This window comes from Nannospalax galili, unplaced genomic scaffold (assembly GCF_000622305.1).
Source record: "Nannospalax galili isolate Female #2095 unplaced genomic scaffold, S.galili_v1.0 scaffold903, whole genome shotgun sequence".
Classification (NCBI taxonomy): Eukaryota; Metazoa; Chordata; class Mammalia; order Rodentia; family Spalacidae; genus Nannospalax; species Nannospalax galili.
Window position 1 is genome coordinate 696,367 of NW_008349989.1, and position 25,790 is coordinate 722,156.

A 25,790-nucleotide genomic window follows, 5' to 3' on the forward strand; every position below is an offset into this window, starting at 1 on the left:
CCAGCAACAGTTAACTATAGGGAATCTCCTGGAATCAGTTTTCCTGAAAACATTTTCTGACATGTAAGAGCTACTTACAAATATTATCAGGAGCTCCTTTTGATTTTGTTTTATTTTGGTATGAATTATTTTTAAGCCTAAATTCTAAAACTAATACCCATTATTAAACAGTGGTTGTAAATTTTGTTCATGCTATAAATGTATTATTTCATTTAAGAATTCAACTACATACACTATTGCCAGTGGATCAAATGGAGTTCTACAGCTTTGGAGGTCTCAGAAATCTAAACACAGAGTGAAGAATGCATTAAGAGAATAAAATATTGTGTTTAAATCTCACATATTACATCTTACATCATCAAATGTAGTTTGAAGTTATGAGTTTTACACTTGAACTAAAAACCTTGTTCAGAAGCATCTTTGATATAATAGGTTACCCTGTGTGTGTCTTTCTTTTGTTTTGTATGTTTGTTTTTTGGGACAGGATCTCAAAATCTGGAGCAGGCTGGCTTCAAGCTCACCTCAAGCTCATGACTGTCATGACTCCACACTACCTCCCAGTGCTGGGATGACAAGCATATACCATCACATCCTACTGGGTTTCTAGTTTTGATTCAACCATTTTCTTTTATAGTTGTGCTAACTTTGACTTTCTTTCCACTGTTCTACAGTGATAAAATATTTAATTGGTTTATTTCAATGAAATTATAAAACTAGGGATTAATATGTATCTTGACATACATAATTCCTTACTTAAAATATAAGCATCTTGTACATGTAAATATACTATAAACATCTGTCATTGAATCTCTCTATCTTGTGCCACTCAGGGATGATTCTCGTGTATTCCATGGAATTTGCAAAAAGACAGCTTTCTTTTGTTTTCTGTGGTTGCCAAAGTGCATCATAACCCGCCTGAATATTATTGTGAGCATTTTCTGTAGCAGAAAAATCAGTGAAAAATACTTTCCAGAGTTGATAAAACTTTCTGGAAGGAACAGTACCCCATAAAAGAAATATCTATAGTCACAGGAAATAATATATCAAAGAGTGGTGAATTTCACTTACTTGAAAAGTAGCCTTTTCTCTGAGCATAGCACACTCCGAGGCCACACACAGAAATCACTAAGGCCACAACTACTACTGCTGCTATAATGCCACTTATGTTGAGATCATCTAGAATGTGAAATAAGTTCACAGATTTATTTATAGATAGATGCCATCATCAAAACAAAAGAGCTCATAAAAGTCCCCTTAGTTAGCTATGCTAAGGATGGCTTCCTGCTTTTGAAGTCTATTCACCTGATTCACCTCCAAGACATGGCTCAAAATCAACTGAAAATATCCAGAGAACATTGGATGAACTGTAAACTTTAGGACCAACAAGATGGCTCAACAGGTTAAGGTACTTGCTGCCAACCCTAATGACCTGAGTTCAGTCTCTGGTCCAGGGTGGAAGGAGAGAACCAGTTCCCACAAGTTGTCTTCTGACATCCACACATGCACCTGTGTCTCTGTGTGTGTGTGTGTATACAAATAAATAAATGTAGAGAAAAGAATCTTAAACCTTAAAAGTTCTGTGATCCATAAATAAAATGTATACTACTCTCTTGCATTCATTTGGAGATGTAATTAATTAATCACAGGATTAAAATATGGCCAGACGCTTTCTCAGAAGTTCAATGAGTTTAAGTATTCTACTGCCATCCCTCTACCCCAAATGTTTCTTAAAATTCTTCTGTATCACCACGGGTGTCAGTTATACAAGGAACAGAAAACTCAGCTTCAAAACTTGACATCAGAAACATTTTCCTTCTTGAATTTATATGGGTATGTGTACTCATACACACAGACCCATACATGGATACACCATTCGTATCTCATTGAGCTGTCCTGTAACTTAATATAGCTAGACTCTTTTGGGCCCAAGTTCCAAATGACTACCAAGTTGTCAACTGCACATGAATATTGCAAATTTGTGTACTCATATCTACATTTCTGTAAGTGCACTGAAAGAAATGAATTTCTGATCTCACAAAACAGATGACAAGGGCTTGTCAGATGGCTCAGGGGGTAAGGATGCTTACCATGAAACTAAGTAAGTGTTTTTGGGGTTTGAAAGCAGAAGACAAACTCCTATAAGAAGGAACACCCTCAGTATTCTCTTTGTTTTTGTTGATGTTGTTTTATCACAGTCTCCCTACAGCCCCAGCTGGCCTGGAACTTGGTATGAAGAGCAAGCTGCCACAGATCTCACAGAGATCCACTTGGGTCTGCCTCGGAGTGCTGGGTTTAAAGGTATGCGCCACCACATCTGGCCCTAGAAACGATTCTTAAGCACTAATTCTGTTGGATTCTAAGATCTTTTGTGAATATAATCTATCATATCTGTGCTTTTATAGCAACCTAGATCCATAACTTCCACATGTTTGGATTACCTATGCTGCAGTTATATGCGCTCACTAGTGTTTCAGGATATTGAGAAAATAATCATCAGTGACGTGATAACAATAACCTAGATGGCTAACACTGAGAAAATGCTCACAATACACAACATACTGCAACACTTCAAGTATTATGGTAGTGTTCACAGTGACCCCATGAAGAAGGCCACTGAGGAGACCAGCATTTCTCAAGTGAATTGCAGCACTGTAAGTGGACCCTTCCCCCCATACAGATTCCTAGGCCCCCAGCAATACATGTGACAATACAATCAACTTTGATTTGAAAGAGAGAGCCTATTTTTAGAACCCTTATTTAAAAAGTCTCAATTTTGTTAAGTGCAAGGTAAGTACTCGCCTGAATTAGAAGAAGGGCTAAGAACAGCATTCTTTGCAATATTAGGCTAATTTTTAAACATTTTTCATATTTGTCCTTGAGATCACTCATCTCTTTCTAGCCCTTGCTCCTTTAACTGCCCAGTATCTACACTCCACTCACAAGCCAGGCATTCTTTTGTATATCCCATGCTTACCTACTTGCATTCGCTTCCCAGAACACCTGCGATGTCCAACAGAGTTACGGGCTTCGCAATAATACTCTCCGCTGTCCAGCTTGGAAATAGTGTTAAATTGCTATTTGTGGGAGAAAAAAAATAGACATTTCAACTATAAATGTATGAATAGACTCTAAAATAACCATGGTCTTTGAATTTTATCAAGTTGATCTGTCATTTTAATGACTTTGAACTTTATATCTTTCCTGTGGATTCAAATATCTGGCAAGACTTCAAGGAGTAAATCACTAGATTCCTGTTTAATTTAGCAGAAAAAGACTTAAGTGTATATGATAAAGTGCCCCCCACCTCTTTCTCTTTTTCTTCCTCTTCCTCTCTCTCTCCTCCTCTCTCCTTGCCCCCCACCCCCACCCCCTCCCTTTCTCTTTGCCCCTCTCTTTTGGCAAGATGTCACTGTGTTGTCCAGACTGGTCTCAAACTCTTGATCCTCCTGCCTCAGTAAGTAATTGTGTGCCACCTCACCCCAGTATTTCTACATCCGGGGACACTATTATAAAGGAAGGCCTCTCTGGGGAAGGTTTAGTGCACTTTTCTCAGTCGCCATGCACTTGACTGTAGCAACAAGTCTTGAGCATGCTCTCTGAAGTGCCTGAGCTGCCACCAGGAAGTAGGTCAGGGTCTAGAAACCTAAGCTGGTGCTTAAAGGTTTATAAATAACAATTCCAGAACATTGAGAAGTTCTGAAAAGATAAAAGTTGAGCCTTCACGCCTTCTCCCTGCCAAGTGACTGAGGTAAAATTTTGATTAAAAAGACTTCATAATTTATACCGGTACTTTTATACCTTTGGAGAATTTCTGGAAGGAATGAAGACAGAAAAGAAGGCAGGAAGGAAAGAAGGGAGGGACGGAGGAAGAGAAGGAGGGGCGAGCTCAGGAAAGAGAATGCACACTATACCAAGAATCAGCTAGAACCAATTCAGAAGTTGAGAGCTGCTGAGAGCCACCTTTCAGCGCCCACCCTTCTGGGACAGCCTCAGGACTGCAGAGTCACCACTGGCCTCATTCATGGAGCTTGAACCTGAAGCTCCACCTCCTGTAACTGCTCTTCTCAGGAAAGAAAAAGAATGCACACTATACCAAGAATCGGCTAGAACCAATTCAGAAGTTGAGAGAGCCACCTTAGCCACCTTTCAGCACCCACCCTTCTGGGACAGCCTCAGGACTGCAGAGTCACTGCTGGCCTCATTCATGGAGCCTTGAACCTGAGGCTCCACCTCCTGCAACTGCTCTTCCTAGGACAGCCCAGGATTTGACCTATTAACTCACCCTCCTCTTTGACTTCACTCACTGTCTACAGCTCCTTTCTTCCTGTGCATCTCAACATGGTACCACAGAAAGCTCTTTATGACTTGTTTTCATTCTATGGAATCGTTATCTCTTCCCCTACAAAAGCCAAAATACTTTTAGAATGTGCTCTATAAATTTGGGGTCCAGGCAATGTATAAATAACAAGTTAGGCTAAAACCCCAAATGATCTTCCAGTGCACTATAACTGGTAGTTAACAGGAAGACACTGGCACTGGAGTCTGCTCATTTCTTTCAAAAGAGGCACTCTAGTTCCCACTCCTGGGGCCTTACCAGACAACTCAAGGCCTGAGATTCCCTAGGAGAGTGGAGCTGCAGCATCTCAGACTTACCTTGGGGCCTATATTACCTACTCTGAGAAAAAAAATAAATTTGAAGGGTAAATATAGCACAGTGTGATGGCAAGTTTTCTGCCCAGTTTCACAGTATGAAATCACTTGGACCTGCTGACTGCTCCTGCTGATGGTGGAAAAGGCCAGAGCATTGCCTTATTCAGGGAGCAGCATCCCCTGGTGCTTGCTTCATGTAGCTACAAAACCAACACACTTTGCTGGGCATCAGATCTAGTGAATGTTACTCTGCACTCTTAGAACGAAAGGAAGCACACTTTTTTTACTCTCTGAAAAGTCATTGATGAAAAAGTAAAAATACCTTTTTTTTTTTTCCGTCTTTTTGAGACAGGGTTGCCCTGTAGCCCCACCTGGCCTGGAACTCACTATGTAGACCAAGCTGGCTTCTATGAGATCTGCCTGCCTCTGCCTCCCAAGTGTTGGGACTAAAAAATACCCTTTCTAAAATGTCATTAACTTAGGGCTAGATAGATGGCTCAGTGACTAAGAGTACCGGCTGCTCTTCCAGAAGACCCGGCTTCAATTCTGAGCACCCACATGGTGGCTAACGACTATCCATAACTCCAGTTCCAGGGGATCCAACACCCTCTTCTGGCTTCTGCAGGCTTTTCATGACATGGGCTCACTTACATACATGTAGGCAAAATGCTCATGCACATAAAATAAAAATAAATAAATCAAAAAACTTTAAATGTTATAACTTTAAATAGCTTATTAATAGGGCTCTATCAGAATCCCTAGAAAGGTGTTTCTAGCAGAATATTTTAAAGGAAGAAACAACAGAAAATCTGGACCAAGTTTATGGAAATAGATATTCAAGTCACAGGAACAACTCTGGGGGATCTGGAGCCTTGGAAAGTTTAATGACTCAGACTTTCCTAACACTGTTTCTTTGTGCTCACTGCTTCCAAGTGGTTAGCACTAGGGTCTAGATATCCCCAAGTAAGCTTTGATGCATTTTGTCAGTGGTATAAATTGAGACTGTGCTTAGTACTTTCCCAGGCCAGGCAGGTAGCTACAGAGCACTGCCAGATCCGTTATGAACAGGCTTTGGCCTGCCCCAAGTTACTGGTCACACTTTTTGTGCTCAGCTGCCTAGTTCCTATACTGTCTTCCTACCTCCTGCAGTAGTCCTATCATGTCTCAGTGCATTTACCATCATCGGTCCTGCTCCCACCTCCTCTCCCCACTTAGTAAGCAGTTCTACATCATTTTAAGTTGCAATAACTTCTTATTACAATGACAGTTATTAGGCCAACGCTTGAAATGACCTTACCAAAGTTCCGGATTTTGTATTCATTGTATATGAGCTGTTGGTGCTTTGTAAGCCAATTCTTTGATTCTCTAGCAAACGAATGCCATCTTTAAACCATGTGTATTCAGGAGCTGGATTCCCTTCTTTATCTTGACATCGTAGCTCTACCACAGTTCCACTCAGAGCAGAAGTGGGCACTTCACATGATGGAACTGCTGGAGCCACTGAGCAAAAGAAACCAAACATTTCAGATTACTCATAAGCTGAACATGGGTTTTAGTAGTCCATAGGGATGTACTTCATAGACACCTAAGATATAAATGGGTCACCTATTCAATGGACACATTTCCTTTTTTTTCTTAGGCACACAATAGACTACATTTTCTAGCCCTCTTGCTACTAGATGGGGTCATATGCATTAGTTTTGGGCAATGAAATGTAAAGTAAAAGTGATACTGCTATTTCTATGTCTGACCTGTTAAAACTTCATGTGATTCATTTATCCCCACCTATGACCAAGTAGTTGTCAATACACTTAGAGAACCATGTGTTGAAATGTCAGACCTATATTTGGTTGAGTCCCTTAATTTCATAAGGTAGAATGTTACCGTTTGAATAAGAAATGCTCAAGTATTTGAACACTTGGTCCACAGCTGGTGGTGCTATTTTGGGAGTTTGTGGAAGACGTGGGTCATTGAGGGCTGGCCTTGAGGTTTATAGCCTAGCCCTGCTCACTGTCTCTTCTCTGCTTTCTGGTCTGCCAGGAGGTAAGCAAGCAGCCTCCTGCTCCCACAGCCACAGATGAGCTGGTCCCATCCCCATGCCTTCCCCACCATGATGGACTTATGTCTCATCAAAACATGAGCCTTTCTTAAGTTGCTTCTTCTCATGTAGATGGTCACAGAAATGAGAAAAGTAACTAATAGAGAAAATTAGTACTAAGAAGTGAACACATTGCTGGGATCATCTGACCATTATAGTTCATAGCCTTTGAAAATCATTTGCAGTGGGAATTTGGAAGAGGTTGGAGCTAGACTACAGAAACCCCAGAGTGCTGTAAGCAGAGCTTAATGAGTTATTTTGGTGGGAGTGTGGAAGACCAGAATGGCAGTATAAAGGTAAACAGTAAAGACTGCTTGCTCATGGGGTTTCAGAGGGGAACCGTGGGATACTGGAGGTGTCAGAAACACTGGACCTTCACTGAGAAAAACATTCAGACACCAAATGGAGCCTCCCTAAGAAACAAGCCACATGAACCTCAGGTAACAGTAGAGGCAGGGGGCCACTTAAGGGCATTAGAACCCAGATGATACCACCAAAGTGCCCCAGACACCAGACACGGAGCTGTGAGCTTTGGTTTTTCTCTGTTTTCGTCTTGCTTAGGTACAGCCTTTTCTTACTATTCCCCATTATTCCCTTTTAGAAATGGGAATAAAGTTTATTCTATGCCATTGACTATTGGAGGTTTTTTTTTTTTTTTAATTTTACAGGGGTTCACAATTAAGTGATTGCCTTGAGAGACTTAGGAACAGTGTTGGGACCAGTAGACTAGTGACTTTTGAAAATGGACTAATGCATTTTGTACTCTGAGACCATGGGAATATAGGCATCAGCAGCAGAGTATTAAAGTTTGAATATAAAGTGTCCCCAATGGGCTTGTGTATTTAAGTACCTGGTCCCCTGCTGGTGGCACTGCTGTGAGGTTGTGGAAGCTTGCCAAGGTGGGGGTTTCACTGGAGGAAGTAGATCTGCTTCCTGTGTATTCTGTTTTCTAGCCTGCTGAGATGTGCTCAAGCTGCCTCATGTCCCATGACCACAGATGGCTTCCCTGCTACTATGGACATATACCGCCTCAAACTATGAGCCCAAATAAATCCTTTCTCCCTTAAGTTGCTTCTTGTGAGGTACTTAGTCACAGCAATGAGAAATAGATAGACAGATACACAGAATAATATAACTCTACTATCACTTCTACCCGAATTATCTAGGCTTTCCTAAAATGAGCAAGAGCCTTCTATTAATCCACTCACTGAGAATTCAGTACCTAAATATATATATTTAGGTACTGTGAAGGTACATGTAATTAAGATCCTAAATCTATTGTCTTTAATATATAAATGTGGGTTTGGCCACATGGTGTGGAATTTTTAAGATTTATTTATTTTGTGTGTATAAGTGTTTTGCCTGCATGTATATAAATGTACCACGTACATGCCTAGTGACCACAGAGACCAGAAAAGGGCATCAGATCCCCTGGAAATGAAGTTACAGATGGTTGTGAGTTGTCATATGGGTGACAGGAATGGAACTCCACAAGCACACCAAGCACTCTTAACCACTGAGCCATCTCTGTGGCTTCCAACATGGGCCTTTTAAAAGCAGGGTTTATTCTGACTAATTACCAAAGGGAATGCCAGTAATTCAGAAGGCAAGAAGGACTCAGTATGCTTCTGAGCACTGAAGATGAAACGGGACAAGCAGCAAGGAATGTGGGCAGCCTCTAAGAAATGAGTGTGACCCCAGCTGACAGGCACATGGTGGGGACCTCAATACTACAACCACAAAAAAAATGAAAATCTACTAACACCAAGAAAGATTGGAAACGATTTTCTCCAGAGTCTCAAGACAGGAATTCAGACCACATAACACCTTGATTTCAGCCTTGTGAAACACTGGGGAGGACCCAGCCTTGCTGCTAGATTTTGACCCATAGAAGGATGAGCTGATAAGAGTGTTCTTTTTGAGGGGGGAGAGGGGTCTTTTTGAGACAAGGTCTCCCTGTAGCCTCAGCTGGCCTGGAACTCACTATGTAGACCAGACTGACCTTGAACTCACAAAGATCTGCCTGCCTCTGCCTCCCAAGTGGGACTAAAGGCGTGTGCCACCACACCTGGCAGGAGTGTTCTTTTAACTACTCAATGTGTAATAATTTGTTATGCAACTGTAGAAAAATGAATATACTAGTTGGATCTGCTCCAAGACTTTTCTGAATTGAATTTTCTCTACACCAACACATCACTGTGCTTCACACTTGACCTTACCCAAAAGATTAAGAAGCAACAGTAATTGAGGGAGATTCTGAATAAAATATAAAAAGGAAAAGGAGTTATTTTTTCTTGCTAGCTTATGCTCACACCATAGTAAAGACTGTGTTCTTCTACCAACTGCTGCCATGAACTGTTAGCACCTACCAGTGAGTCTTATGCTGAGCAATCATATCAGCCTTGGAGTTAACATTATCTGGATCCAAAACCTGGTTCAGATGGTTTCTAACTGTGTGGCATTGGGGAAATCATTTAACTTCAATTTCTTCATTTATCATGATCAGTTTGGTGGTGAAGATTAAGTAAAATTAATGTGTGAAAGGGCCTAACATCTATTAGCTACCAAATAAATACTTTTTTTTTTTCTCCAAATACTTTCTAATCCTGCTACTGGTGTACTTTTACTGTTTCTTTTGTTGCTTTTCCATCACCTTATGCGATGGATGACATGAAAAATTACACATATGCTGAAAGCAATAAAATAAAATAAGATCTTGGGGAAGATATTTCTAGATACAGAGCAGGACCAAAGAGAAATTTGTGGAAATGAGTTAGTAGTAGCAACATTTCAACAGCCATGAGGTGATGGGAATAAATAATTAGGATCTTGCTGGGAAGGCAGTGCCTGAAGATGCCATTACTGGTTGGGGCTCTGGGTTAATGCCTTTCACCCCAGAGCTGGGGGAATGAGGATGGGGTAGGTAACAGTGTTATACAGGGACATGCACATTACCTAGTACTTCTAGAGTGACTGTGTCTTCCTCCAGGTTCTGGCCTTGCTCAGACGGAGCACTAACTTCACAACGGTACTTCCCAGCATCAGTTCTTGTAACATTTTTAATCCGTATACTGAAATCTATCATCTCAGCTCGATCTTTAAAATCCCCTTTAGGAATAAAAGATAATAATAATGTTATAAATAATATGAACAACTTCCTATGCAGTATCTTCCTCGAGTCACTTCATTCAATCACTAAAGCATTCATTTTCCTAGAAATAAATTTAATTTGCAACCTTAAAACATATATGTATACTATTACTTTAAATTACTTTTCTGGAGGACATTTTTAGACTATTCATGAAAACTAGTGGGGGTACAATAGGGAGCATGGATGGGGAACAGGTTTAAATTTGATTAAGAATTATTATATGAAATGCACAAAAACTCAATAAAAAAAATATTTTCAAAAATGAAGAGCTTGGTTTAATTGACCAGAATAGTAACTTTATATATGGTTGCCCAGATGACAGTACCCGAGAAGAAAAGGTAGGTGACAGGTATCTTTAAACCATTATCTTGATGGGATTGGAGAGATGGCTCAGCAGTTGAGAGCATTGGCTGCATTTGCAGAGGACCCCGGTTCAGTTCCCAGCACCCATGTGGCAGCTAACAACCTTCCATAATTCCAGTTCCAGGGGATCTGAGGCCTTCTTCTGACCTCTGTGGACACTGCATGACATGGGTGCACTTACGTCCATGTAGGCAATACACTCATACATATAAAATAAAACACTATCTTGATTACATTTTGATAGTAATATACATTGAATTAAAATGAGGTTTTTAGCAATATGCACATGCCTGAATTGGCAATTGTAGGAAAATTAATTGAAGATAGTTATGCTATCAACATTTTAAAGCTTTTTCTTAATGGATTAGAATCAGAGGGGATATTTCAAATGTTCGATGAATGGTAAACATTTTTTTCTACTTAATTCCTTAAAATTAAAGTAGCAAACAGTATTTTAAATAATAACATGTCTGTTGTCTTTGCTAAAAGAAATTTCCAATTTATAAAATATTTATGATGTAAAAATTCAACTAAATACAAAATTAGAAGGTAGAAGAAAAAGGCCCTCAGTGGACCCACTGTTCAGTTACGACAGTACTAGCTGCACGGTCACTTTAGTTCACCTGTACCCTTAGCCACTTGATAATTTTAGAATAAATCAATACCATAATATTTCATCTATCATTATCACATTTTAATTAAAAATATAACACATGTTTAATGGGAAGTTTAGAAAGTAAAAGAAATGTACCACAGATAAAAAGCACTTGCTAATGTTTATTGTAACTAGTTGTGGATAAGGCCTAGCTCCCTAGGCTTCTCAGTGATGGTCTTACTTTCTCTTTTTGTTTTTCTTTTTTGTTTTTGAGACAGGGTCTGCTTATATTCCCAGCTGGCCTGGAACTCACAGAGATCTACCTGCCTCTCCCCCCAGGTTCTGGGATTAAAGGTGTGTGCTACCATGCCCAGCTTGTAGCTTCACTTTCCACTAGGAAAAGAGGAACTAGGGTTAGGATATCATTACTGAACAGAGACCCCACATACCAATCTCACATCACTTTTATTTTCCTTCTTTAAAGAGTTTAATTTACTAGACCAGCAAATGATTTGCCTACTATAGGATTGAGCTAATAACTAAGGGTCCCTGGGACTCAATGGACGTCACCTACTTTTGTTCTCTGTCTTCTGTGTTTGTAGCTGTTGTATTTTAGGTCTCAGACACTATTCATTTTATCCCACACTTGCAGAAACACGTTTTCAGTAATCAGTCATGACCTGTTCTTGTTTGTAAATTAAAGGGTATGGGCTGTACTTAAGTGTTCTCTCACTCTGGCCTCATCAAGTCGACAGCTTCTTACCTTGGAGAGCCTGTTGGTAGTAGACAAAGGAGACACCCCGTCCCAGTTTCTTCCACTCTAATCTGGAGGAAGTGGTCTTCTTTGGGGTGTTACAGGCTAAAATAACCTCTAGGAACAATAGCAAAGATATCTGTTTTTTAATTATCTGTGTGAATTTATACCTTACATAATTAACAAGTTTTAAAACACCTTTAAATGGCTCCTTTACATTTCTGTCCATCCGTCTCCATCCACCTACCCACACATACATACATACACACACATACATTAATTATATCAACAGGTATCATGCTGGCTTAGCACACAGTTTAACTAGAGGCATTACAATGCTTCCATGAAATAATTATGTCACATGATCCTGCCCTTCCTAGTGCTTAAGCCTGAGTTTCCATCATTGAAATGAGACGGTAGCACACAGAGTTGTTGTGAGTCTTCAAAAGTAGCAATGTAGGCAAAATATGCAGGCCTAAACATGGTTAGTACTTAATAAAAAGCTGCTAGAATTATTTACTTTAATTTACTTTGTTACACTAAATCTCAGTCTTTGAGGAATCCATAGTTTAGTGGAAGTGGCAAATAATGTCATTTAGGGACAAAACTGATAAGCAACAAGAGTAAGGTCGAGGGAGCGTATTTTACACTTGTGTCTAAGAAAGGGACTTAGTATAGCCCAGGCTATGCTGGGAAACCCACAGACATTCCCTCGCAGGCTACATTCCCACTAAGATTCCTTTTTGTTAATCCTTTTATGAATATATTAATATATACCCAATACCGTCTTATACTAAATTGATTCCTACTGCCAAATAACTGCATATAACCTTGTCTCAACCTGATAAACTATTAAAAGATTAATCTTCACATCAGTCTACTGTCTACTTCAGTGTAGCTAAGTTTACTTTATTACAGTAAACTTACTACAGTTGCATCATTGGAGAATTCCTGGAACCTCTGAGGGAGCCACTTCTTTTGGCTGTCCAAATAAGATGACTGGGGAGGAAAGCCCAACGCTGCTCTTAAACTGCTTCAGGCTGCCAAACAGAACCGTCCAGTCATAAATAGTTTAAAAGTTTCAGCCAAGCTCTCTGAAATGCCAACTACATATTTCTGAATATTTTTCCCATAAGGCAAGGGGCTTGACCTGAAAGAGCACAGGGTCTTTGATGAAAAGAAAATTTACATTAAAATCTTTTCCATACCTCAGATTTTAAGAATATTTAATGTTATTTTTAAAATATCACAGATTTCATAAACACAGATAGCTGTGGACAAACTGTGTATAGCCATATATTTGAAAATTGCAATCCAGTGGTGAATGCTGTTTGATAGAATTAGGATTTTTTGTGATATGTAGTTCTAAATTTTTTAGTTGTACTTATATTGGCTAAAATAAAATATAATAGAAAATAGGACAGAGGAAAGAAAGGCAAGGAAAAAAAGAACCAAAAGCTGTTCTTAAGGATGCTTAGTTTTTGTCTTTCACAAGGGGTCATCATTTCACAGGGTGTTTACAGCTACACTACAAAGACAAATGTGCTAAAGGACTGTTTGAGGAAACAGTTCTGGTCTGTTGATTAAGGAGAATGGGTGGTAACTTCCGGAGTCTTGAGTTTTAGAAAGGTTTCCTTCCCGTATTTTGTTGAGTTTTCCAGCAATTACGCCCACACCCACACTCCTTTTCACCCGCTCTTCCCCTCTTACTCCTGCATCTTAGGGGTAATTGTATATTGTCCCACATTGTTTCATATATATAATTAAACATGCACACAAATACATCCCTTTTGCTAAATTCCATATGATTTCTGTCCTCACGGCTCTATGGAAAAACCTCTGAGGAAATGATATTAGAAAATGTAACTAATGATTTTCCCAACCCTAGTGACTCTTCTTTTGCCTCTTTCCCACTGACCATATATAATGTGAAGAGCTGATTTAGCCAGTTGTCCAAAATATGTAAAGTGATACTGCATGGCCAGTATTCTTGAGTTCTATCAGTGAGGAGAGCAAAGACCTTCCAGACCCTTTGGGATCTGACAGCCTGGTAGGGGAAGTCAGGCCAATAAGCGATACCATAACGGGATTACATGGTACCTCAAAAGGTCAGTGCTGTGAGATGAAAAAGAGTAAAGCAGTCTGGGAGATTTGGGGAGTGCTGGGGACAAGGACACTATTTAAAGAGCAGAGTAGTCAGAGATCACCTTTTAGAAGGTGACATGTAATCAAAGACTCTTAGAAGATAGAGGGGCTTTGTCCTACAGAGTCTATGAGAAAGAGTGTAGTGAGCAAGGAACAGTAGGGCCAAGACCCCTACAGTGTCAACACCTTGGTCCTGAGCTATTAGCCTACAGAACTGGGAGAGAGTGCGTTTCTCTTAAAGATATAGTATTTTGTTATGATAGACCCAGGAAATTAATACAGACAGTGAAAATACTGGAATTATGGGTCAACATCTCAGGATAAAGAACCTAGGCACCATCTCTGCTTTTCTTTTTAAACAAAATTCAAAAATCACAGCCAGCATAATTTTCTGTATCTAGATCCTGGTTACGGTAACAGTATTTCATAGCACAGGCTATCAAATTGGACCTCTGACACAATAGGCATGAAATGATGGAAATACTAGCTTTTCATGTGTATTATACTCACATCAATAAAAATAACAAGAAAAGTTCCTGTCAAAATTAAATGAGTTAATGTATGTACATACTTGGTGCACATTACAACTTGCATATAGTATGTGCTCCATAAATGGTCACTGTTCTTTTCACCATTTTGTCATTTTGTGTGGCTGTGGGGAAGCCACTGGACTTATGTTTGGGTGTGGACTTTCAAGCACAGGTGTGGATGGGATGCCCCACCCATCTTGGGGGCTCCTGGGCAGGACAAGGCACTTGATGGGTGAGAAGGCGACCTGCGGAGCACATTGGGAAAAAGGGGTGGAGCCACCGCCATGTCGAGCACCGGGAATGGACAGTGAGAGAGAGGGGCAGTGGGAGATAGATGGCATGGGCATTTCAAATACGGAAAAGGAAAGGCCTTTAAGAATCTATGTTTTCATAAGTCACCCCCTCCCAAATGTCATATAAACTATGCAAAATCCAAATAGAATGTCTTATGTTGGTTCCTCAATCTGCGTCAGGACCTGGAGACCCTAAAGTCCTCAGAAGGTGTGCGAGGGTCCTCCAGGGAGGGAAAAGGGAAAAATTTAGTGAAACATTATCCATGAGAAACTTTTCTTTAGTTGCAATTGCAAGCTTGCCTTCACAGGATGGAAACCCATACTTGATACTACCACAAATCTACCTTAAATTGCCAAAATCTGAACTAAAATGGTACTTCTGTTTTGGAAAAATAGTATTAACATAAATCATACTTATCTATATTAACACATAAAAAGATGCCAGCCTTTTCTATTAAGGTGGATTACACTGTCAAAACATCTGATTCATCTAGATGGAGGAAGGGTAATTGTTTAAGAAAATGCTTGCTATTATAATTCAGGGTTGGATGCTGAGAGAGGCTGCTCATGTGATTTACCAGCCTCGGGGAGCTGCCCTGATGTTAGTCCCAATCTCCCTTTGGCACTGCCATGGGAAGTGAGACTGAGCAGCAGCCCTGAGAAGCAGGGATTAATTCACAAGTTTTTGACATAAGAGAAACAAGAGGGGAAAAAACAGAACGAAGTGGATGGAATGCATATATACACATAAAAATCACAAAATATCATAGACTTGAAGTCACCACAAAAATACCCTAAAATAAAAATTTGGAAGAAAATAGAAATTTATTTTTGCTTAATGTAGAGCCAATTGGAATAACTAGGACACAGACAAAAAAGAATTAAAGTGCATCCTAATTAAAAAGAGCAAAGATTAAACAAGAAAATAGTAAACACTTATTTTTGGAGTTAGGCTGGCTTTTTGTGTGTGTGCTGCATGTTAAACTCAGGGCCTCACACATGCCAAGCATTTGCTATACCATCCAAGCAACTTCTCACTGAGCAATAACTTCATCCCCAAGACAAACATTTGACTGCAATAAATTATGGAAGGGGGCTGGAGAGATGGCTCAGTGGTTAAGAACACTGACTTTTCTTGCAGAGGACCCAGGTTCAAATCCCAGCACCCACATGGCAACTAACAACTGTCTGTAACTTCAGTTCCAGGGGATCCGACAGCCTCTTCTGTCCTCCACAGGCATTCCACAACACCGGTGCACTTACTTACATGCAGGCATAACACTCATACACATATAATAAAAATAATTTTAAAATATTAAAAAAATAAATTATGGAAGGTTTTTCTACATTAAAAATAAAGTATGCACTTAAAAAGCACTGTAAGTGGGCATAGGCTTTCATTTTGGAGTACTGGAAATGTTCTGGAACTCGGTAGAGGTCATAGTTTTAAAGCACTGTAAATATACTAAATGCCATTTAAGTATTCACATTTTAAAAGGTTAGATTTCAAAAAATATTTTTATTATTGTTATTTTATGTGTATGAGTATATTGCCTGTATGTGTGTAAGAATATCTGTGTCATGCAATGCTTGTGGAGGTCAGAAGAGAGCATCAGATCCCATGGAACTGGAGTTGTTAGCTGCCATGTGGGTGCTAGGAATTGAACCCAGGTCCTCTGAAAGAGCAGCCAGTGCTCTTAATCACAGAGCCATCTCTCCAGCCCCCAGATTTTGTTAGATAAATTTTTCCTCAATAAAAATCTTAATGTAGTATAAGAATAAAGAATATAATCTTGGCATTTTAACTGCGATATCATGACATGGAGGCCAATAGCATTCAGCTGGACTGGGGGTAACAACCTCCAGGAAAGTGAGCAGTGGGGGCAGGGGTGCATTTCAGGTCCTTTGCCCCAGGACATCCTCTCCCACTGTGCATACTTTTGACCTTTCCACCCTCCTTTCTGACATCTTGCCCAGCTCTGTTTACCCTCTTGTAAGTACTCCATAGTCCAAATTTCTCAGGCATTGATTATCTCTTAACTACCTCCCTCATTTGAAACTCACCCACAATAAAATGCGCCTTATTACTTTCATAGTGTGATATATTACAACAGAAAAGGCTCAAACTGAAATATTTGCTTTTGTTATACCACCCCAATCTTGTACTGCCTGGGTGACCTGAGTTTCTACCCACTTCAATCTTTCTTATCTTTGAGGACAGGATACCTGAAGGCCCCAAATCCTTCTTCAAGTGGACTGACCAAAACTGACCTGATGTAAGATGACTTCAAGAGTCAGAGAAGCTCCAAGTTGATTACCATGCATCTGCATTTTAAATTATATGCAGTCTTGGGCTGGAGAGATGGCTCAGTGATTAAGAGCACTGGCTGCTCTTGCAGAGGACCTGGGTTCGATTCCCAACACCCACATGGTGACTAACAACCATCAGTAATTCCAGTTCCAGGGGATCCAATGCCCTCTTCTGACCTCTGTGGACATTGCACAATGGGTGCATTTAATGTGTGCAGGCAATGCACTCAGACACATAAAATAAAAATAATAAATAAAATATTTTAAATGATATGCAGTCCGAACACCATGACAGATGATTAAGCCACAACAAGGACTGAAACAAACCATAAAAAGAGGGAAAAGAGGTAGAGCCCCAATCCTGGAACCTCTGCCCATTTTCAGAAAAGACACGAACATTCTTCACCTTTATTACTCTACACCTGCCCTCATTTATTTTACTCTCTCTATAGCCTCCTGGTCCCCAATTGGTGGAGAAGTTGATTGGTGGGTTCATCTCCCAGGGCTCCTATTCTTGGCAAGAATAAAATCTGCTTCACTGTTCAACCACTTGCTCTATGTTACCGGTTTCACAATTCTGAGTGGAAAGAAGAATCCAGTTTGGAATCAGAAACTCGTAACACTTTTTTTTTTATTAAGCAATAGATTTAATAGCACATATAACATTTATATACAAAGCACAATTGTAAGCATTACCTAAATATTAGATAATTTAATTTCCCCACACCAGAATCTTCTTTAGACAAAGACTAAAGAATAGATTCCCTCTAAATCTACTGCCATCTCTGGCAATAGAACCTTTAGAACCAGTTTCTTAAGTGTTTATAATCTCTGTCATAAACAAGCAATGCATTTAAGAAACAGTCATTATTTCTGTTTACTTAGTATTACCAATTGAATTTTAGGCAAAGACTTGTTTGGAAAAGGATGATCAGAAAAGAAAACTTGTAGAAACTCTTAAGTACTATTTTTCATTATTCCTTTAAATACTGTTACAGTGCCACAATATATAAATTTGCCATTAAAATTCTTTTAAATTCCATTGTAGTTATTTATGTGTGTGCATGGGTGTGTGGAGGTCAGAGGACTATTGTGGCAGTTGGTTCTCTCTCCACCATGTGGAACATGGGGATTGACCTCAAGTGTTCAGGCTCTGAAGCAGGCACATTTACTCACTGAGCCATCTTACTGGCCCCATCTTAGCCACTTTTACTGCATAATTAGCGTTAATACTGTTGTGCATGTAATGATCTTCAGAACTTTTTCATTTTGCAAAACTCAAACTTTATACCCATTAATTAATTCCTCTTTATTCAGTTTTAAGAAATTACAATAAGTAAGAAATGACACTTCTAAATAGGCTACATCAACACCATCTTAAATATACAGGGTGGGGTTTGAAGAGTTAATTTCCACCAAGTACGTCTAACTAGCTAGAGACCATTCAAGGTTTCCATCTTCCTGTTTCATAAATAAGATTACTTTGTTGCAGATAATTGATATATATGTTTTTGGTCCTTCATTAATTATCCGAGAGTTTCACTGGAGAGGTGAAGAAAGAGTGGTCACGCAGGGGGAGACAGCATGGAGTGGAGTAACTCACATGGAGTAATGGGGGGCACTAAGATGGCTCAGTGCATAAAAGGGACTGGCCACCAAAGCCTGGAGACTAGAGTTTGATCCCTGGAACCCATGTGTAAATGGAAGGAGAGAACTGACTCTACAAAGTTGTCTTCTGACCTCTCTGATGCCCCCTACCCAACATCAAACATGGGGAGGGGGGTGGCTCAGAAAATCTTAACAAATAGTAGGACTATCATATATAACATCCTCATGAGATATTTAAGCAATACGGTTCCTTTGTATCTACAAGCTGTCATACCTTGGTACTCTATTGCTGTGACTGTTTCGCGGTCCTTTGGTATAGAGAATCCATACGCCTTATGATCTGAAAGATTAAAACAAATGGATAGTTAATATGAAAGCTCATATTCAAATCTTTGAGAGGGATACAATGTTCAACAAAACTGACCTAAATTGAATAATAATTTTACATAATTCCCAACACATAAATTTTAAAATAGCAAAATAAGGAAACCATACCACATATGTCACTTCCACTTTCTTTATGGTGGCTTGGGTCTTTAAATATTTCCCAAGCAGAATCTATGGCAGACAACAAATTTTCACAGGTCCCCACAGCAGACAATAAACTCTCCCTAGGAACACTGAAAATAAGAGCTTATTTTCTTAATTCACCTTATTATGCAATGTAGCATCCATCCATCCATCCATCCATCCATCCATCCATTCACCCAAAAACAGCTTTTCAGACTTAAGTATCTCCTTTTCAAAAAATATTTATTATTTTATGTGTATGCATGTATTGCCTGCATGTAGGTAAGTGCACCCATGTCATGCAGCACAGAAGAGGCTGTTGGATCCCCTAGGAACTGGAGTTACAGACAGTTGTTAGCTGCCATGTGGGTACTGGGATTTGAACTCAGGTCTTCTGCAAGAACAACCAGTGTCCTTAACCACTGAGCCATCTCTCCAGTCTCAAGTATCGCCTTTTTATATAGCCTTTTATCTTTTCATTGAGTCAATTACAGTTTGTTTGGGGAAGGCGAAGAAAAAAAAAAAAAACCTCTTGTGCTGGATAGCTTTAGTGTCAACTTGACACACCTGGGTTGAGGGAGCCTCAATTGGGGAATTGCCTTCATTGGACTGGCCTGTGGCCATGTCTGTGAGGCATTTTCTTGATTTTCCAGTGATGTGGGAGGGCCCAGCCCACTGTGGGTGGTGCCATCCCTGGGCAGGTGGGCCTGTGTTGCATAAGAAAGCAGGCTGAGCAGGGGCCAGGGGAGCAAGCCAGTAAGCAGTGTTCCTCCATGGCCTGTGCTCCAGCTCCTGCCTCCAGGTTCCTGCCCTGAGTTCCTACCTTGGGGCTCCCTGATGAACTGTGACCTGGGAGATGTAAGAAAAATAAATCCTTTCCTCCCCAAGTTGGTAGTGGTCAGAATGTTTTGTCACAGCAATGGAGAAACAAACTAAGACGCCTCCCAAATCCATATCACCAGCTCTGATCTTTCTTCTGAGATGAAATCCACATACCTCCCTTTCTACTAGACAGCTCTATTTCCATTTCCTATTTGCACCACAAATTCATGGGCAAAAGTAACTCACCAGCTTTCTTGTAAGCTTTCTACAAACTTCATTACAGGGAAAGGCATCACAATGCATAGGGGTACTCATGCCAGAATCTCACACATTGCTTAGGATACATCTAGCCTTGTACCCATATAGACTGAGAAAGTCTGTCACCCATGACAATGCTTTGGAATATTTGTTCTTTTTTTCTTCTTTGACCTCTATGTCATTCATGAATATTTTTTTGTCTCAGGGGGATTTAAATAGCCAAAACCAAAGAAAAAAAGAGGTCATTTTTATTTACCTCAGCATAGTAAAAACCCTGGTCATGAGAGACATGGAAAAGTTTGATAGCTTAGGCACTTTGAAGAGAAACCACCATGACTAAAATATACCCGCTCGCCAGACTTGCAATAGAAAGGAGGAAGTGAGTTGGAGAATCTGGATCTTGGCCAACTAGAGTGAACAATGGCTGACATTTAAGTCCTTGGGTGTCAGGAAACATCTCTAGTGCTTTTAAGTATTAACTTATTCAAGTCTTATAATAATTATCTGTGGTAAGGTGATGTTATGGTTTGAATATGAAATGTTCCCCCACAGGCTAGGTCTCCAGCTTGTGATTTTATTTTGGCGGGTTCTAGAAACTTTAGGAGGTTATGACCTAGGTGCAAGGACTAGATCACTGGGGTGTATTATTGGAGCTTTCTTATCGTTGGCCTTTTCTGGCTCCTGCTTTCTGCTTCCTGTCTATCACAGGGCAAAGAAGTTCCTCCATCCCCTGATCAAGTTATCATGATGTCCTGCCCAAGCTCATTGGGCCAACCAACCATGAAACCATAAAATGATGAGCCAAGATAAAATTTTCTTACTGTATTTTCTCAGGTACTTTGGTTGCAGGTATGCGAAAGTTGCTAATATAATACCCACAGCCCACCATTACTTACTCATATACTGGACACCACACCGTTTCCTCCAAGCTGAACTATGAACAAGCACTGTGGGTTAACAAAGATGCCAGATGGAAAGGTCCAATAGTCTATGGTCCAAGTCTACTGAAGGCAGGATGGGGGGGTGGAGTTAGTATTAAGGAAGGCAAAGGACAACAGGAAGGTGGCAGTGAAAAGACTGTGCCCACTGACAGAGGACACCATGGGACTCTCAGGAGGCTCTTGACCAGGGTTTTTCCATACTGACTCTATGACCTTTGAGATCAGATAGTTCTTTGTAGAGGGCTGCCCTGTGCACTGTCTTGTGTTTGCCTCATACTTCTCCCTACCAGATGTGGTGGCATCCCATCCAAGTCATAACAACCAAAACTGTCCTTAGAGATTGATAAACAAATGTCCCTGAGATGGGGTGTGGAAATCGCTCCTGGTTGAAAAGCCCTACTTCAGTTAGGCTAGCCTGAAGAACCAATATAGAAATAAACCAATGGACTAAAGGAGAGCAGAGAACAACGATTCAAGGTTTCTGAAAGTTCTGGTGAAATTGGGATTCTATAATTATGAGAGATAATGTATTCTACTTCTGTGAAGGAGAAAAAAAATCTTCACGTGAGATAGCAGCTTTCCTTTGACTTATTTATATTGGTGCTTCAGTGCTTCAACATGAAAATTAGACCTTATCACTCCTAAGGAACATAAGCCATTAAGGAGAAATTTTCTGTTTTCCTTTTCATCATCCTTAGACACATAGGCAGCAAGTTCCTTTGCAAATTAGAACTCCTCAGGTCCACAAGACTTAAGTTCTAGTTCCCCTAAACTACTCAGGTTTTTTTATTTTTTCAGTTGAATATTGTATTAGAGTTCTCTAGAGAGACAGAAACAATAGGATATATAGTTATATATGCATGTATTTGTATACATGCACATGATTCATTATAAGGAAGTGATTCATGTGGTTGTTGAGGCTGAGACCAGCAGCCTGGCATTTGCAAACTGGGGACTCAGGAAAGTCAGTGCTGAGAATTTTAGTTTGAGTTGAAGGCCTGGGCAGGTTTTATATTCCAAGTTGTAATTGTCTCCATTTTGGAGATGGGTAACCCTGGTCTGGTACAAAGAATGTAATCCATTGATTCTTGTAACTAATGGTTGCAAATGCAAATATGTGTGTGTATGGCAGTAGGCCACTGGGGTTGTGTCCGGTGTCACAGAGAGGTATCAGAGCCACTGAAGAGTCACTTTGAAACTACGCTCTTATTTCTGTATTTTAAGAACCACAAACCAGGTCAGAATAATCTCTCTAATCTCCTGTCCCCATTTCCCACAGACCTCCTTCCACTGAAACCTCCCACTTCTCCCCTCCCCAATACTGTTCTTTCCCACCTTCTCTCCTCCCCAATTTTATTCTTTAAGGTTCAAAGGCAGAATCTGGCTCTTTAAAGATCATAAAAGTCAAGACTATTATAGCCAAACCAGAATCCTTGTAGGTGAGCTTAGGAAAAGGCAGGAGCTTCTTATGTAGTCCTATATGTAATGATAAAAATCTCTTGACATTCTTGTAATAATTATGATTCCAAACTTGAAAGTTTTTGAAACTTTCAAAGGACACTTTGAAAAAGTATCTTTTCCCCTTTGACAAGAGCAGCTCTTAATTATGACTGACAATTTTTGAAGTATTTCTGTATAATTTTTAGACAAAACAATAAAGACCGATATTCCCTGGAAACCAGTGAAGGGGAAATCTGGGCAAAAGAGGAAGAGATAATCTTTGTTCCCTGCACATTGTCCTATCTTTGAACTTTTCAAATACCACACTGCCTACTGAGAATGTTTGTTTTCTTCAGCTGGCTCTGGTTGTCCTTCATCATGGAAAATTTTAATATAATCTGAGAGTGGAAGATTTAGGAGCTAGGTTCCAGGACTCAATGAGAAAGTGAATTTTTTCTGCTTTTCTCAATTCCAAGTTTCTACTTACTGAAACTTCTCTTGAGGAATATTTTAGAATTTTTTGAAGATCATTAAAAAGTATATAGAAAATAACAGAACATTAGGAATTTTACTCATTCTTTCATAAATCATATCTAAAAGGTTTTAAATATTTACTATTCAGTTATTTTTAATTATAATTTGTCTTTATTCTGAAGTATCTTATACATGTATATGACAAAATGTGGTCCTACCCATCTACTTCCATTTCTGCACTCAAACTCCACCAGTACCTCTCTAACACATCCCCCTCCCAACTTCATGTCTTTTTTTTTTTTTTTGATAACACACTAAATCCGGTTAGTGCTGCTGATATGTGCATGGGTGTGGGACCACATACTCTTCTGTTCAGGCTTGTCTCAAACTCCTAGGATAAAGCAAACAAATCTTTTTGTTTGTTTTTGAGACAGGGTCTTATGTAGCCCAAGCTGGACTTGAACTAGCTATGTAGCTGAGGATGACCTTGCACATCTGATCCTCTTGCTTCCACCTCTCATGTACTACGATTACAGGCACACACCATCACTTGATTTTAAGCAAACCATCTTACATGCATGTATTTAAACAGAGAAAGAAAGTAAAAAGTGTCTAGACACCAAAGAAGTTGAATTGGCAAAATAATGAGGGTAAAAACATTACAATAAGGATTAGGAATGTTTTGTTTGTATAGTTTATTTACTTAGGTTTTTTTATTATTATTTTATTTTCTGTGTATGACTGTATTGCCTGCATATATGTAAGTACACCCATGTTGTGCAACACCCAATGCAGAAGTCAGAAGAGGGTGTCAGATACCATGGAACTGGAGTGATTTATGGACGATTGTTAGTTACCATGTGGGTGCTGAAAACGGAACCCAGGTCCTCTGCAAGAGCAGCCAGTGCTCTTAACCACTAAGCTCTCCCCAGCCCCATTTTAAAATGGTACATGTTACTGGGGTAACAAACAATGTCTACACACACACACACACACACACACACACACACTCACACACACACTCGGCAGTGTCTAATTCAGGTTAAACATCTATCTTCAAACATGTATCATTTCTCTACAGTGAAAATGTCAAAAATGCTTTCTTCTAGCTTTTTTTTATTTTATGTATATGAGTGTATTGCCTGCATGTGTGTAAGTGTACCCCTGTTGTGAAATGCCGGCAGAGGTCAGAAGAAGGTGTCAAATTTCCTGGAACTGGAGTTACGGACAGCTGTTACATGCCATGTGGGTGCTGGGAATCGAACCCAGGTCCTCTGTAACAGCAATCAGTGTTCTTAACCCGAAGCCATCTCTCCAGCCCTTCTTCTAGCTTTTTAAAAGGCATAGTGCCAGCTTTGTGTGGTGGTGCACACCTTTAATCCCAGCACTGGGGAGGCAGAGACAGGAGAATCTCTGTGAGTTCAAGGCCAACCTGGTCTACATAGTGAGTTCCAGAGCAGCTGGGGGACCCTGTCTCAAAAATCCAAAAATAAATAAATAAATAAAAGGCATAGTGCATTTGATGTCTATATTTACCCTATTAGGCAATAGCATACCAGAACATTCTTCTTTTTTAACTGTAACTTAGTGGTGGTTGATCGATGTTTCCCATCCCTCTCTCTCCTACTCTACCCAGCCTCTGATAATAGCCATTCTATACTCAACTTCCAGGTGGTCAGCTTTTGTAGATTCCATGTATGAATGAGATCAGACAATTCTTGTCTTTCTGGCTTGATTTATTTCACTTAACATAATAATGTCCACTTCTGTCCACATTGCTGCAAATGACAGATTACATTTCTATGACTGAACGGTATTCCAGCTGGGCGTGGTGACACACACCTTTGATCCCAGCACTCCGGGAGGCAGAGACAGGCCAGTCTCTGGTCAACACTGAATTCCAGGCCAGCTGGGGCTACAGGGAGACCCTGTATCAAAGATACAAAAGAAAAAAAAGAAGAAAGAATAGTATTCCAAAGTGAGTATCTACCAGATTTTCTTTACCCATTCATCAGCCAATGGACAATGGTTATTTCTGTTTCTTGGCCATCATGAATAGTGTTGCAATGAATATGGGAGTTCGGATGTGTCTCTGACATGTCTATGTTGTACTAGGTTTGTCCTAATAGTGAAAATTATTTTTAATAAATTAATATGTAGGTATTATCTCTTGGTAACTAAATATTTATTTCTGTGATTCTAAGAATAATCTCTAGCTACCTTGCTTTCTGTAATTCTATTTACTTAAAGGACTGGTTATATATTAACTAAAAATATTTTAAACATAGTAACTTAGGTTGAACTTGTTTAAACAAGTTCCTAATCTTAAAATATTTTATTTTAATATTTTAACCCTTCTACCTTGTTTCTTTTTCTCTTAGAATTTACTTTTTAAAACTTTTACCCAATGACTCTTTATGTAAACAAAATATTGGATTCCATTTCAGCATTCCACTAACAGATGTTGGGAACAGCCTCTCTTGGCTGTTTTACTGAACCAAATTTTCTTCACTTTTTCAAAATAAAGTCAGTAGGAAAATAAACAAAACATTGTTATGTAGGCCCAATGGTTAAGGTCAACAATTGTTTTAAAGTTAGCTACAAAACATCTTTAGCAGTTATGGATGTGTTCCAAAATCACGATCAGAAGTTCAGAAAGTGAAGTTGATATGATTATTTCCATAACAGTTAACAGCTCCAACAGAAATGATTCCTAGTCAAACAAGATCCTTTGTGTTCCTTCCCACTCCCTCATCCCACTAGCTTTAAGAATAAAAATTCTTATATTTTTCTGTCAGTCATCTCAGATCATCTGGTGTGACTAAGAATAAATATTTATATAGAACCT

At 39.6% G+C, this 25,790-nt stretch overlaps 1 protein-coding gene across 2 annotated transcripts in view; it reads right to left on the reverse strand.

The window, feature by feature from the left end:
* Jam2 (junctional adhesion molecule 2) overlaps positions 1 to 25,790 on the reverse strand; it is a 70,547-nt gene that overhangs the window by 7,510 nt on the left and 37,247 nt on the right. The window contains exons 2-7 of one of the 2 annotated variants that reach the window (XM_008847186.3): positions 18,772 to 18,837; positions 11,621 to 11,728; positions 9,704 to 9,856; positions 5,948 to 6,150; positions 2,975 to 3,074; positions 1,069 to 1,176 (exon numbers count right to left, since the gene is read on the reverse strand). In XM_008847186.3, coding sequence (XP_008845408.1) covers positions 1,069 to 1,176; positions 2,975 to 3,074; positions 5,948 to 6,150; positions 9,704 to 9,856; positions 11,621 to 11,728; positions 18,772 to 18,837 — 738 coding nt within the window. The remainder of the gene's footprint in view (positions 1 to 1,068; positions 1,177 to 2,974; positions 3,075 to 5,947; positions 6,151 to 9,703; positions 9,857 to 11,620; positions 11,729 to 18,771; positions 18,838 to 25,790) is intronic. The other variant, XM_008847187.3, reaches the window with a different exon arrangement.